A 15292-nucleotide genomic window follows, 5' to 3' on the forward strand; every position below is an offset into this window, starting at 1 on the left:
ATCACTGTTAATAGCAACTAATATCATGCTTGCAAATTGTTGGTTGAAAATGAATGACAGGTGGGGTTAATTTATTTTGAAAAATATAAGGAAAAAATTACAGTATACCAAAAACAACAAAGCTGAACATAATTTCCGACATGAATTATTCTACAGGAAAACTCACTATCGGGCTAATATGTAGTACATTAGACCAGGGCATTAGTCTATGGAGTTCAGCCTACTGGGGGGGGGGCACCAACAATGAAGCCACCTGATCACGATACAAATGGTGATAAACTCGCATCAAAAAGACCAGACGCGAAGAACGGAGAAGATCGAATCAGCCGTGTACTGCACTGGTCCGACCTGCTGGAAGAGGCGGATCTGCGAAAAACCCGGAGCCGAATGGAATACAGAGGCGGAGCTAATGGGGACCAAAACAACCCCTGTGTGGTTGAATGTATTCTATGTCGGCCATCGACCGAGTCAGGCACCTAGAAAGGTAGGCGCCCCAAAACAAACCCTATCTGGTTTAACAAAATTGCTATAGAAAGCCAAACTGTTGGACAGAACTCCCCAAACGAAAAACGAGCAAAAGAGCATGACGTTACAACCGTCACTGTGCCGCCATCTGCGCAGCTCCTCCCTCTCCAGGAGGGGGAAGGGGGAACCCCAACCCCCGCACTGGCTATCCACACCCCTAGTTATGAGGCTGGGTGTCAAAACACATGAACACTGCCAACCGGAGGGAGGGTTGCCAGGAGAGCGTCTGGGTCTCATCCAGAAAAATGGCATTTCATTACAATCAACACTAGTTTTCTGGGAAGGGGGGAAGCCCCTTCAGCTTTCCGGAGCTACTTAACCAAAGAGAAAACAAGAGGGCCTTACCGGGGTCTCCTGAACTCAGAGTCGAAACAACTGACTGCAACCGTCGACCCAATGCAACACATGCCCGATTTGGGCCAGGAACATTGACTAGGTAGCGAGCAGTCAGGACCCTGTTCGACCTCCAAAAACCCCGTGCCCTGAGTGTCAGCCCAAGACGTTACCGAAGATGGTAGCCAATGCAACAAACTTACGAACGTCATGGGCACGAGGATAGACTGCAAGCCGGCTAGATCGCATAACTCTGTGGCCGACCTGGGAGACCCGAACCCTGGAACAGGGAAGAAGGGAAACCAGGTCAACCTAAAGCACGTCCCCGGCCACCGAGGCCGTGGCGCGCAGATAACGACGAAGAGCCGCAATCGGACACAAGACATGATGTATTCCCAAACCAACCAACCAAGCATCAACAATCCATGGACCCCTCGGAAAGCAGCAGTCTCATTCTTCGCCAGAAAAGGAGATGGCTGCAAACGAGCAAACCTACCACCAGGATCAAAAGAGCAGAAACCTCTGTGTTGGAGAAAAGCATGAAGCTCCCCAACCTGACCCCCAGAGGCCAATGCCAACAGGAAAAGAGCCTTCGCAAAACAAACTTGAATCGAAGGGGCTACAACAAACCAAGGAGAAGATAGAAAAGAGAGCTCCCGGTCCAACGATCAGGACGGCTCAGGCAGTGCATAAGCAGGCTGACAGGTTGCAGAACGGAGCAGAAGTAGCATCCACCCCGAATGCAATTTGAAGTGGCTCTGCCAGCGCCACACAATACGAGGCGACAGTATCAGCATAAGATGACGGTCCTGAAACAATGAAGACAGGAAGGACAAGACAACCCGATCTGAAACAAGAAATTCTATGAAGGGACAAGGAATAACGAAAGGACCGCCAGGAAACTTCATACTGCTGCCGAGACGAGACTCGCAGATAGGACACCACCAACGAAGCCACCTGCTCACCATACAAATGGTGGTAGACCCGCGTCAGAAAGATCAGACACGAAGAGTTGGAGAAGATCGAAGCAGCCACGTAACGGGCAGGCCTGATATATTGATAGAGGTGGAGCCGCGGGATGATCCCCGGGATCGGACACAGAAAAAGCAGAACCTGAAACCAAGGCTGGGCCTGCCACCAAGGAACTCTTCCCTGGTAAATCCCCAAGCGAGCTAGGACATGGACCAACACCAGAACTGGGGGGAAGATTTACAGGTAACCCCACCTCAACCAGTCCAGCCTGAAGGCATTGACCCCAACGGCCTCACAGTCAGGGAAGGGTGCCACATATACCGGGAGACACCTCGACCACACTGACATGAAGAGGCCCACCACTGGGAGCCTGTACATTCGACAGAGCCAACTGAATGAGTCGGCATCGACCGTCCATTCCATTGACAGGGGAATGAACAGAGACAGGCAGTCTGCCAGGACGTTGGACACCCACCTCCCCGAATGTAAATAGCCAGGAGTGCCAAATCCCAAGAACTCAGCAGACGAGTCACCCAAAGCGACCAGCCCCAAAAAGCCAAGGACTGCATCGAACCCCTGCAGTTCAGACAATGAACCATTGTGGAGCAGTCCAAATAGTGCCGGATCATCGATCCACAAGCAACACGAACCCTCCGAAGTGACATACACACCATTGTGAACTCCCGCACCATGCTGTGGGCTTGACGGAAGGATGGACCCCACCGCCCCAGGCCGGCCTGGTGAGCACTGGTCACAGAGCCCCAGCCAAGAGACGACGCGTCCGTTAACACATTGAGTGAGGACTCGGGTAGGCGCCGAGGCATTGAACTTCGAAAAATTCCCGAAGAGGAAGCCGATGACGCAGCAGCCGACGTAAGGTACTCGAAGGCCGAACCCAGTGATCGCGAGAGGCGTGGAAGGGACGTTCCTGAAAGAACCAGAACAGCCGCCAAAGCCAAACCTGACCCAGCGGGTAGACCAACACAGTAAATTTCAGACTCTCGCCCAATACCTCAAGCAATTGCCTCGTGACCCGGTAGCCCCCCTAAAACAGGTGAAGGTGGGACTGCAGCCGCGGCAGAGCTTCCAGAGGGAGAAACAGATAAGCGGTCCCACACAAGATCCAGCCAAGACCAAACCTAAGAGGGAAACAGATGGGATCTCCTCCAGTTCACCAGGAACCCAAACCCGGCGAGCAGGGAAAGAACCAAATCCCTGGTGAGCAGACACGCAAAGTTGTTGGGACCCCACACCAGCCAGTCGTCGAGTTAGGCCAGAACCCGAACCCAACAGACGCAAACAAGCCACAATGACCTGGGTAAGGCACATGAACATGCGAGGTGTCAGATTCAAGCCAAATGGAGGCAACGAAGTCGTAGTCATGCGAAAGGATGGGCAATAAACCCAGGGGTTCAGATAGAACAAGTCCAGAATGAATCACAGGTCCGCGCAGTCCCATTCTGAAACAGGAAACAGGCGAGAAGCCCAATTGAGGGACAAGGTCGTTTCAACCACGACCAAGCAAACCCACTCCAATATAACCCGACAGAGCACAGGAGAAGCAGCCTGCCCCACCAGCCCCAAACCTCCCACCCTCTGAAGGAGAACGGGCCACCCAACGCCACCTAAGGCTGCAAGAGACGACCTAGCTGAAACGCCCACGAATATGGGGACCAGGCATGTGCAAACAGTGCGAGCCTCCAATCGCCCCCATCAATGGGACGAACCGTAAAAGAGCCGACACCCCTTATGAGAAACCGAGTGAGGAACGGAGCGATCACTACACTGACCAGACTCGTCGGTTCTGAAGGCTGCGCTGGCCCCAAAACTGGCACCACTGGTCTACTATGATGAGAGGAACCCCAAGCCTTGGCACGACCCATCTGGGAAGAACCCCACAGGCCTGAGAAGCAACAAGTCCGACATTGGAAGACAACTAGAAGAGGCCGCTTGCAGATACTGCACCACCACCACCACAGACTCTGCAAACAGCAAAGGACAAAAAGTCGGCGAAAACCTAAGAGCCAGGGGCCCAAACGGATTCCAAGGACTGAGCAAGCACCGCCTGATGGCACGCCAGACGAGAAGCAAAGAACAGAGACATCGCCTCTCGCAGGATCAGCGCAAACTGCATCAACACTGCAGCCGACGCCTGCACCACTGAGACCAGTGCACCAGACCCAGGATTAGCATCCAGCGCCTGCACATCCTCCTCAAACCAGTCTGAAGACAGCTTGTGAAGAGAAAAGAAACCGAAGTCAAGTGGCCACGGGCACGCAAGTCCTAAGCTACCTGAGCCGCCAAAAGGGAGAAAACCTGCATGTGAAGCTGCACCTGGCCGACATCCCGCTGAAGGACAAGGGCGGATAAACACGAATTGAGGCATTCAAATTCGCCCCCCCAGGTAAACCTGAACAACGGTAAGAGCCTCTTGCCACTCAAACGTGTGAAAACAACAACGTATGATGCCACGCCCCCAACGAAAAGATCAGACAGTCTGCCAACCAGGACGACTCCAGAACCTCATAATGAACCCAGTAAAGAAAGGGAGAACCAAACTCAAGAGCCAGGATAAATTATCAAGGCGTAATTCGGGTCAGCAGGAGGTACGCCGCGAGGGCCTCCCTCACCTCAAGAGGGGGGGGGAGGCCGAAAACCTCCAGAAAGACGGGGCCGAAGTACCCAAGGGAACCCGGAACTGAACCCGGAGTGGGGTTGATGCCTTATCAAACTCGTACAAGGAGGGGGGGGGGGGGGGGGGAAACCCCACCCCTTGCAACAACAAGCCCTGCTCAGTGGGAACCAAAACCCAAGCGGGGTCAAATGGGGCCCAGGGCCCCCAAGACAACCCTTTCCCCATCCCAGGAGCCTTAACATCAGGACCCAGGGTCGAGTCGTCCTCCAAACCCTGTGCCTCAAAAGAAAAGACAGAAGCCGCCGGAAAAGCTGGAACGAAGGAGGCCCACTGGTCAGACCCAAAAGCACCAACTGGAGGAACTGGCTCGAATGCCTCTGTCGCCACACCGGATGGAGAATCGCCCGAAACTGCCTGAGGCTCACCACCAACTAAACCCTGCCCCGACTCCAATGCCCTCAGATGCTTCAGAGCCGAAAGCAGGGGCAGAGGAACGGGACGAACAGCAGCAGGGGAAGAACAAGAGGGCGCGAACGAACCCAAAATCGAGGCGACAAACACTCCAAAGTTCGGGTCCCTATAACCAAAACAGGGCAGCCTCGGGGCATCTGGGTGATCAACCAACCTAGCATGCTGCAGCAACCATTAACGCGCATGCAATGTCGAAGCCACCTGCACCCGAATATCATTGTACTAAGTGAAGTGGAGTACATGCAACACCGCTCGCATGACCTTGCCGAATCAACAGGCAGCATGACAGAGGTTCAACAGGTCATTGTCACCCTGAGACAAGGAGACAGAGCAGCCTTTAAACTCGCACGAAGCGAGATAGGACCCAGGGGGACGCATCCATTGGACCACTGAACCCTAGTGGGGTTTTACAGGACCCTTAGACACTCTGCTCAGGGAAAACCAGGCGAGGTACTGCTAACCGGTGCCCCAACCTACCAAACAAACTGCTAAAAGCTGAACCCCCGAGACGTGTACACTCACGGGGACCTAGTGGATGACCACCAATATATATAATGGGTACCAACACCAAGCGGCAGACCCCCCATCAGGAATGAAAAACAAAAGAAAAACCCCGCAAGTTCACAACGACCCAGGTGGAGCAAAGCCGACTGCTGTAATTCGGTGAAAACAAGCTGGACAGTACCTTGCGCCTCTACCAGTGTCGACGTTACCTCCTACCCAGAGACAAACAGTGGTGCATGAAACACCCCAGCTGACCTCAAGGGCGAGCAATCACCGCCCTTCATTGTTACCACAGCGAGGTAACCCCCAAGCGACTTGTGGAAGACAACCCCAAGCCACAAGGGCAATACTTACAGGGAACCTAGGGAAGGTAACCGTAGGTGCATGCAGCCTGAGTACAGTTTACAGTGCTCCTGGCTCACACACCACCACTTAGACAGAACCACACCACAAGGCACAGCACTGGAAAGTTTCGGAGACGGAATCATACGACTGCCAGGTCTCACATCAGCCACAGAATTGGGGGTGTGGACAGCCAGCGTGGGGGTCTGGGGCTCCCTCTTCCTCCTCTCTGGGAGGGGGAAGCTGCTCAGAAGGCACCACAGTGACGGTTGTGACTTCATGCTCGTTTGCACGTTTTTCGTTTGGAAAGTTCTTTCCGACAGTTTAGCTTTCTGTAGCAATTTTGTTTAACCAGATAAGGTTTGTTTTGGGGCGCCCACCTTTCTGGGTGCCTGACCCGATCGATTGCAGACATAGAATGCTTTCAACCATACAGGGATCTGTATAGGCCATTGCTCCTCATGCCTCTCTGAGGGGGGCCAGGTTCTGGCTCATGGTCCCCTGTAGGCCTAGAGCTCCATTTGCTTTGATGTCAGGGTCTAATATATTCATATCAACCCGGATGGCTCCAGAAACCCGAAGGGGCTCCCCCTAGGTAAGGGAGAGTTCACAAATATTAAGTAACACATACACTACACACTCACCCCTGGATGTGAAGAAGATGTGGCTCAACATCTCTGGGTGTGGCTCCCACCTCCAGTACCAGGTGACCCCCAGCACCGATCACATACACCTGTGGGAAAAGTGTTCTGTTCTGAATTTACCTGAGGGCCACTAACACACTTGTGGCCTCAAAAAGGACAAGAAGCCAAATTCTAACATTCAACTATGTTTTGGCACTGATGGTTTTAGTATGTAGGCAGTTCCATGGATTTATAACCCTGTGGGTAAAAAGCACCTCATGTTTTCTGTCCTACATTGTGGTTTGCTGAGCTTCAAGCCATTGCTCCTTGTTTCTGTTACATCTGATCTTTTGAACAAGTTATTTGGATTAATAGCCTCCAAACTGTTCAGTATTTTAAAAGTTTCAATGAGATCTGCCATATCATATCTGGTTTGCAGTATTGTTAGCCCTGTGGCTTTGAACGGTTTCTGGTCTGAGAGTCAACTTAGTTATGCAAAAATTTTTGTTGCCTGGTTTTTGGACTTTCTCCAAAGTAGCTATGTCTCTTTGAAGATGAGGTCTCCATGCTTGGATACACTAGCCCAAATGGGGACACACCAAAGATTTATACAGTTGAATTAGATTTATTACAGTTGATTTATACAGAGTTTACCTTTTTGTCCTTAAAGTCAAAGGTTTGCTTGATTATTCCTAGGGCTTGCAAAGTTTTTTCTTACTGCAGCTCCCACTTGCTGTGCAACTTTCAGTGAATGATGGATTCTGACTCTAAGGTCCTTTTCTTCATCAATCTGCTGCAAGCGAATGTTCTTAATTTGATAGTTGTGATGTAGATTATTATATAAGGTCTTTCATTTTTTTTTATTGAAAAGCACTTTCCAGTCTTATGATCATTTATGGAGTTCATATAGATCTCTTTGTAAGGCTTTGATATCCTTTTCACTTCTCAATTTACCATAAATCTAAAGTGTCATTTATGTTTGATGATGTGGCTTGTAATATTCTCATCTACGTCATTGATGTAAATGACAAAACAAAGTTGGACGCAGAAGGGACCCTTGCAGTACTCTACACACTATATTTCTCCAGTTGGATTTATTCCCATTTAGCACGACCCTTTGTTTTCTTTTAGTCATTATTTTACCATACTACAGTAGTATTTTACCATTTATTCCATGTGCCTGTAATTTCCTTGCTAGTCTTTCATGTGGTACCTTGTCAAAAGCTTTTGCAAAGGCCATGTATACTATATCTATTGGAATCCCCTCTGGCTAAATAGCCAGTTACCATTTCCAAAAATGTGACAGGTTTGTAAGACAGGATTTGTTATTAACACACCCATGGTGCAAGGGTTTTATAAGTGTTCACTTAGATGGTGAATGAATCCCCTTCCCTTAGGATACTCTCCATACTTGCAGATGTATGAGGTTAAACTGATCGGATGGTAGTTCTTCACTGAGCTTTTTCTGCCTTTTTTGATGATGGGTGACATTTGTATATTTCCAATCTAGGGAAACTATCCTAGATTTTCTTAAAGGGAATTTCAGTGGTAGCCATAATTTATCTGCCAGTTCCTTTATTTTTGTTTATTTATTTATTTATATATACAATAGTTCTTACATTCGTGTACTAGCACGCATAGCGTTTCTGACAAGTCCTTAATCCTATGTTCCCCGGAATACAACCCGCCAAATTAACAACCAGGTACCCATTTTACTGTTGGGTAAACAGGGGTTACAGTTAAAGATTGGCACCCCAGTAAATCCTCCCCGGCCAGAATACGACCCCAGGCCAAAGCACTCGCAAAACGCCAGGCAAGTTTCTTAACATTTCGCCACGGGGACTGCATGGGGACTTGTGACTTTGGATTCATTTCCATCCACATCTGGGCCTTTTGAGTTTTTCAGCTTGTCAATAATGCTCCTGATTATGTCACACATTAGGGGTATAACCCTTAATTTATTCTCTTCGCCTTCAAATATTTGTGTAGGGGAGAGATATAGTCTAATCTTTCTACTGTTTAAACTGGCGTAAAGTAGTCATTCAGTGTGTTAGTCATTCAGCTGTTTTTTATTGTCCATTATAAATTAGTTATCAGGTCTTGTTTTGGTTTTACTTCTTATATAGGTATAGAAAGACCTTGGATTTTGTTTTATGTTTTTGGCAAGTTTTCTTTCGTGGTTTCTTTTTGGCTGATTTCCTGGGTGGGTGAATTTAATGCCTATCTATATATCTCACAATCTATGATGTTGATTGTGAATTTATACCTTCTTCAGAGCCTCTGCTTAATTATCAAAGCTCTTTTTTTACTACCTGTGTCATCCATTTTGTAGAAGACTATCAGTCTTCATATAGCTGACAGCTTTGCAAATTCGATGGAATCAAAACTTGGACTTTCTGTACTAGAAAGTTTACATTTAGCTCTTGTTTTCTGAAGGAGCTTCTGGTGACACCCTGATGCTTCAGGGAGCCATTAAATTTCTGCCTGAGAGAGATGTTTCATTACATTCAACTCTGTTTTAATATTTTAATTAGATTTTATGCACAGGATCTCTATAGTGGTTAGTCGACAGAGTTATTTTGTAAATCTGATTTAATATAAATCTACAAGATTGTTATTTTGTAAATCTGATTTAATATAAATCTACAAGACTCGCTTAGTATATAATGATTAGTTGATCTTAAACTAGTTTTAAGTGTCAATACTAAACATTCACTTTAACATGACATGTTTGATACGTGTCATACACACGGCATTAACAATATAAATATAAATGGGAACTAGTCAAGGATGCATATCTACTTACAAAATAAGTGTGTGTTTGTATTCACAAGAAAACATTTGTACATTTATGCTACTTACAATAAAACTTGTGTATTTGTGCTACTTACAAAGACATTTGCTATAGCTGTCCGGCCAGTAGGAGCACCCACTTTATCAGTAGCCCTCACATCAAACCCAAACATCTTCCCAGAGTCATTGTCCAGTGATCCCACCACCACTACCTGCGGAGGAGGAAAAAAAAAGAAAAAAACTCTGGTCACCTATTATTTTTTTTTTAATTTCACTTTTTCCCATTGTCAGAGGTTAGGTTAGGTTAGGTTTATCGAGGATATCCTAGGCTAATGACTATGACTTTTCATATGATGCAAATCACAACAGTTCTCTAACTCCCAGGTACCTCTCTTCTACTAGGTGAACCAAGGTTCAGCACATTTAAGGAAATGACCAGGAATCAAACACATTTGGATGTGAGTCGATTGTAATGACAGCTGTGCTACATTATGTTTTAGCTCTAAATTATCATATTTATTAGTTTATATACAGTCCAATTATATCAAATCATTCAACTGACATCATAAATCAACGTGAATATCACTAATTGCTTTCTTTAGTACATACCTGTCCAGAGGCGGGATCAACGGTAAACCGCTTGGCGGCGTCTTTTGCTCCCTCTCCAGGAAGAATCTCATATCGCACCTCTCCATTTTCACCAAGGTCTGGATCACCAGCCTGTGGAACGTGTGTGTGTTACCAGAGTTTACCAGAGTTTACCCAAGTTTATTAGAAAATTTATGTTTATAAGAGTGAGCCTAGCGGCTCACTCACTCATTTCTTTACTGACCTCAACTGATTCAAGAGGTCTGTGCCTGTGAAAGGCCTTTCACGTATGTTGTTATCTATTCTTCAGAATAGCACCTTCTTTAAACAACGTTCAAAGTAGTTAAAGTTATGTAAAAATGGTCATGATGCTTCCTAAATATGTTGAATATAATAATCGAACAAAACGTAAATACAACTTCTTCTTAGTATATAAAGTTGTAATTACTTTAGTGTAGTTACGGGATGAGAGCTACGCTCGTGGTGTCCCGTCTTCCCAGTACTCTTAGTAGGTTGTGTGTGAGTGTGTGTTGGAGTATCAGATCACCTATTGACTATCTTGAGGTTATCTTGAGATGATTTCGGGGCTTTTTAGTTTCCCCGCGGCCCGGTCCTCGACCAGACCTCCACCCCCAAGAAGCAGCCCGTGACAGCTGACTAACACCCAGGTACCTATTTTACTGCTAGGTAACAGGGGCATAGGGTGAAAGAAACACTGCCCATTGTTTCTCGCCGGCGCCTGGGATTGAACCCAGGACCACAGGATCACAAGTCCAGAGTGCTGTCCGCTCGGCCGACCGGCTCCCTTTGAAACAGAGACTACAGTTAAGGATTTGGGCCCAGTAAATCCTCCCGGGCCAGGATACGAACCCATCACATAGCGCTCGCGGAACGCCAGGCGAGTGTCTTACCACTACACCACGGAAACTAACTAGCCAGAAGTTAATTCCTGCCTGAATGATTTTTTATTTTTTTTAATAGCACAGACCTGATTTTTCTGTTCTTCAAATAGCTAACATACCAAATACAATTAGTCATTGGTTTTACATTTATTATCCAGCTACATCAGTATTATAGTATATCTATATATGTATATATATATATGTATCTATATATGTATCTATACCTGTATAAATATCTGTACATATAAAAGAACTTTAATGCAAAGTTTGACACTAAATTGTTTATATTTTACGTATAGTTTATTGGCACTTTATGAAACAAATGCCGTTGGATAAATTTTAAGTGTGTAAATTCTATTATTTTAAATGCGACACCAATTTAGTAAAATCAAACTTAATTACTCATCCCATTTTGTATGAATTCTGCTATAAAATATGATTAACAAATTAACGTTCACATTATAGATATTTCAGTTAATACATTTGATATTTATTAAATATGTTTACCTATACAGAGTACTGATATTTAATTTACTATTCTATAATAGGACCAAGTGTCCACTATTCTAAGATAGAGTCAAAGTGTTGTGTGTTCTTAAAAAATGCATTTCAGTGAATGTGATTAAGCAGTACCATACATGGTTATCTAAAGAGATGATAATTTGATTCAGATACTCACAATGATACGAGTGACAAAGTGCCCGTAGGCAGCAGAGGTTGGAACCGCTGCCACGATGGGTCGCCCTTGAGGCAGGAACATTGGAGAGTTATCGTTCTGATCCTCAACTATAAGAGTTATCCACACCTCTTCCAACCCTAACTCCCCAGCCCCATCCATTAGGACACTTGGGGAGTTGTTGCTGCTTCTCTCTGTTGGCAGAAACAATGGTATACTACAGACAGAGTAGTACTGTACTCTGCAGACTACAGAGACATGTACAGCATATATAAACACAATAAACTACTGGGTATGGAATCGTCCCAAAGCTCTCCAAACATACTCCCTATAAAGGAGACGATAGGAGTATCAAATAATATACACATTGAAAATACTAGAGGGTCAGATCCCAAATGTATACAGTAAAATAACAACATACTGGAGTGAAGAATATGAAAGGAAATGCAGAATAGACCAAGTGAAGAGCATAGGTGCCAGGCACAATCAAAGAACACTGTATAATCATCAGAGGTCCACGTTTGTTCAACATCTTTCAGGCGAGATTAAGAAATTTTGCCGGAACAAATGTGTACGTTTTGAAGAAAAACTGCATAGTTTTCTTCAAGAAGTGCCAGACCAACCAAGCTATGGTGGATATGTGTTGTCTGCGGGCTACTCCAAGACACTGCCTATTGTGGCAAGTTCTCACAAGTCAAGCTTCGCGCCGAGCTGGGTTTGGAAGTAGGAGAAATCCCAGAACCCCATCCAGGTACAATCCAGGTGCTGACAATAAGTCACAATTACGTGGCTGAAAATTTACGCCTAACACACAAATCTGAATATAAAGGAAGTGTTTATGTTTTGGTCCGTCCTGGACCTGACGATGATGCAGGATGTACGTGCTGCTATGGCGGTATGTTCACTCATACAATCCAATCTTTCGACCATTTGTGGAGTTCATGTAGATCTCTTTGTAAAGCCTCAATTTCATTTTCACTTCCTACTTTATCATAAATCTTAGAATCATCTGCAAATTTGGGGAGGAGGTTTGTAATATTCCCATCAATGACATTGATGTATATGAGAAAAAGGGTTGGCTCCAAAATGGACCCCTGTGGTAGAGAGGTACATTTACTATTTTCACACCAATATCAATTGTCAAAATTAAGACGTATATGAAGTAAATTTGTCAGTATAGTATTATTAACCTAATATAACGTTAAATTTAATAGTGTAACATAAACGTTGTTAAAAAAAACAATACCACCTTATTTATTTAATGCAGAGCAACGGTATTTCCGAAGTTGAAGTGTCGGTAATATTTCAAGTAACATTCAGGTATATGTTTTATATAACTAAAATGAAATAAAGTTCATTGTTTAATTGCATTCCAAGTTAGTTCCTGTGTTAGTGCCCATCCTATCACAGGTTACAATTAATAATTCCTTCATATGACAAGTTGGATCACACAAGTGGAACACAAGTGATCCACACAAGTGGAACACACGTGATCCACACAAGTGGAACACACAAGTGGACCACAAGTTGGATCACACAAGTGGAACACACAAGTGGCCCACAAGTGATCCACACAAGTGGAACACACAAGTGGTCCACACAAGTGGTCCACACAAGTGGTCCACACAAGTGGTCCACACAAGTGGTCCACACAAGTGGAACACACAAGTGGAACACACAAGTGGTCCACAAGTGGTCCACAAGTGGTCCACAAGCTTACGATGTTGGGACAGTTCACGGAGTAGTGGGGAAAACTTTCCCATTCTATCATACAGGCTACAATTAATAATTTCTTCATATGACAAGTTGGATCATACAAGTGGACAAGGGGATCACTTGTAGACCTCTTGTGTGGTCCATAAGTGGTCCACAAGCTTACGATGTCATTACTGCCTCTCTGCCTTCCTTATAACATGAGAGTGGCATGTCATGAAGGAGGAAGCCACTAAGGGACAGTCTCTCTGCTCCTGCTCGCAGATGCCAACTGTGCATAATTCATAAATAAAACTATTTGTTTCATTAATAAACCGGAAACAATATACCATATAGTAATACACGAATAACGTATAGTAATACGCGAAAATTTACATGTTTTGGGATAAATATTGTACAGCTTAGATTAAAAATTTTAATACAGTATGGATGGGAGGGTTTGGTAACCATTGCTTGGTGAGCGATCCTTCCCACCGCCTCCCTCACCACCACCAACACACTCCCTCACCATCACCACCACTACCACTTTCCCTCACCACCACCACTCTTCCTCACCACTCTTCCTCACCACCACCTCTCCCTCACCACCACCACTCTCCCTCACCACCACCACTCTCCCTCCCTCGCTGCTTCTATCCCTCCCTGCCTCTCCATCTCAATGCCTCTCCTCCCTCCCTCATTCCCCCTCTTCCTTAGGTTGGTATCCAAAAATACTTAATTTACGTCTCTCGAGGTCGGTGGCGTGTTGTCATGCGAGGCCCCGCCGATGCCAAAACAAACCCAATACCGACCTACGGTTATATCGACCGCCAGACCGGTATATGAAGCTCCAGTTACCGGTTTCCCAAACCGGTCGATGGAACCGGCAGATCGGCAAATAAGAGGCCGCTAAATCGAGTGGATACTAGTGAAATATCACTTTCTATAGATTGTAAATTAACTTACTTGAAATGTGTCGAGGAAGGTGGTGGAAATGTGTGTTCCTGGTCCTTCGATGGTTCTTCAACCTTGTTCTTGATCTTGAGAAAGTTTCCAGAGGCTCCACTTCTGCTGGCACATTTAGTAGTGTCACCGAGTCTCGTCGTATCTGCTTTGAAGCATTAGTCAGTTGGCCTAAAGTGTCCTCAACACCCATGAACGACAGGGGATCACCTGCCCGTGAAACTGTGGTGGACGATGAGGTGACTGTGTACTCCAGAAAGTCCACACCTCTTGCTTGTTGGTAGTAATGATCCAACGCTCGACCTCTGTCAGGCACGACTGCTCGTACCTGTGGCAACATTACGAACATAACGTATATGAGATCCAGAAAATACATTGTACTGAACTGTATATATATATGAAAAGCACTTTTCTGATCTGTACAAAGACTTTCCCTCAAAGGCAAGATCCTACATCCCTTTTGCTTAGGATATGTCAGAGTCGGAAAGATAAAACGGGTAAACATATCGTACTGGAGCAGCAGGAAACTTAAGCCATCCTTGTCGGGTCATACTTGTACTGGAGGAACACCAAAGCCCATAATGCAGACTTAAAAGGGCTTTACATAAATTAGAAAGCAACACATATTGCAAACGTCCATCCTAGCTTACTATTAAACTATAGAATTACATAGGAATTACATAGGAATTAAAAACTCCAGAAGCCCTATTGCCCCATACAAAATAGTTCCTTTTTTATACCAACCCAAACTAATGCATATACATGCCTAACCTTTAAAATATTCTAGCTTGCTTGTTGGGTTGTTCCAAGAGATCCACTGCCAAGTTGCACCAGAAACACATGGATTTATATTTAATCACCTTTCTCTCTACATTATCAGCTAACCTATGCATCCTCCCTACCTCCTGTATACAACCTGATGGGGACAGCTGGAAATCTCCTAGTAGCGTCTGTGTGAAGAAATGTCGACCAGTCTTGATTGTGACAGGTCCTAACCAGGAATGGGATCTTGCCTAGGGAAGCAATCTTGTAGGATAGTATAGTAAACAGATACATATACTAATGAAGTTTGTGACTACATGAGATAGAACGTCCTATGAGAGCACCGTGCAACATGGCAACAGCTTTTCAGGTGGAAGGTAAATAATATAAAAAATAGCCAATGCAAATTACTGTGCAACACTGCTTTTTTACTGATAATGTACAATTTCTGCCATTGAAACTATGCCCCCAAAACCCGTTATATTATTCGTTCAAATTATTTTAGGGACCA

The 15292-nt window shown here is 45.3% G+C and overlaps 1 protein-coding gene across 1 annotated transcript in view; it reads right to left on the reverse strand.

The window, feature by feature from the left end:
- Cad89D (cadherin 89D) overlaps window positions 1-15292 on the reverse strand; it is a 160008-nt gene that overhangs the window by 6854 nt on the left and 137862 nt on the right. The window contains exons 19-23 of the mRNA XM_045752662.2: window positions 14023-14347; window positions 11368-11558; window positions 9808-9918; window positions 9297-9410; window positions 6427-6515 (exon numbers count right to left, since the gene is read on the reverse strand). Coding sequence (XP_045608618.2) covers window positions 6427-6515; window positions 9297-9410; window positions 9808-9918; window positions 11368-11558; window positions 14023-14347 — 830 coding nt within the window. The remainder of the gene's footprint in view (window positions 1-6426; window positions 6516-9296; window positions 9411-9807; window positions 9919-11367; window positions 11559-14022; window positions 14348-15292) is intronic.

Source organism: Procambarus clarkii, chromosome 48 (assembly GCF_040958095.1).
Source record: "Procambarus clarkii isolate CNS0578487 chromosome 48, FALCON_Pclarkii_2.0, whole genome shotgun sequence".
NCBI classification, from domain to species: domain Eukaryota; kingdom Metazoa; phylum Arthropoda; class Malacostraca; order Decapoda; family Cambaridae; genus Procambarus; species Procambarus clarkii.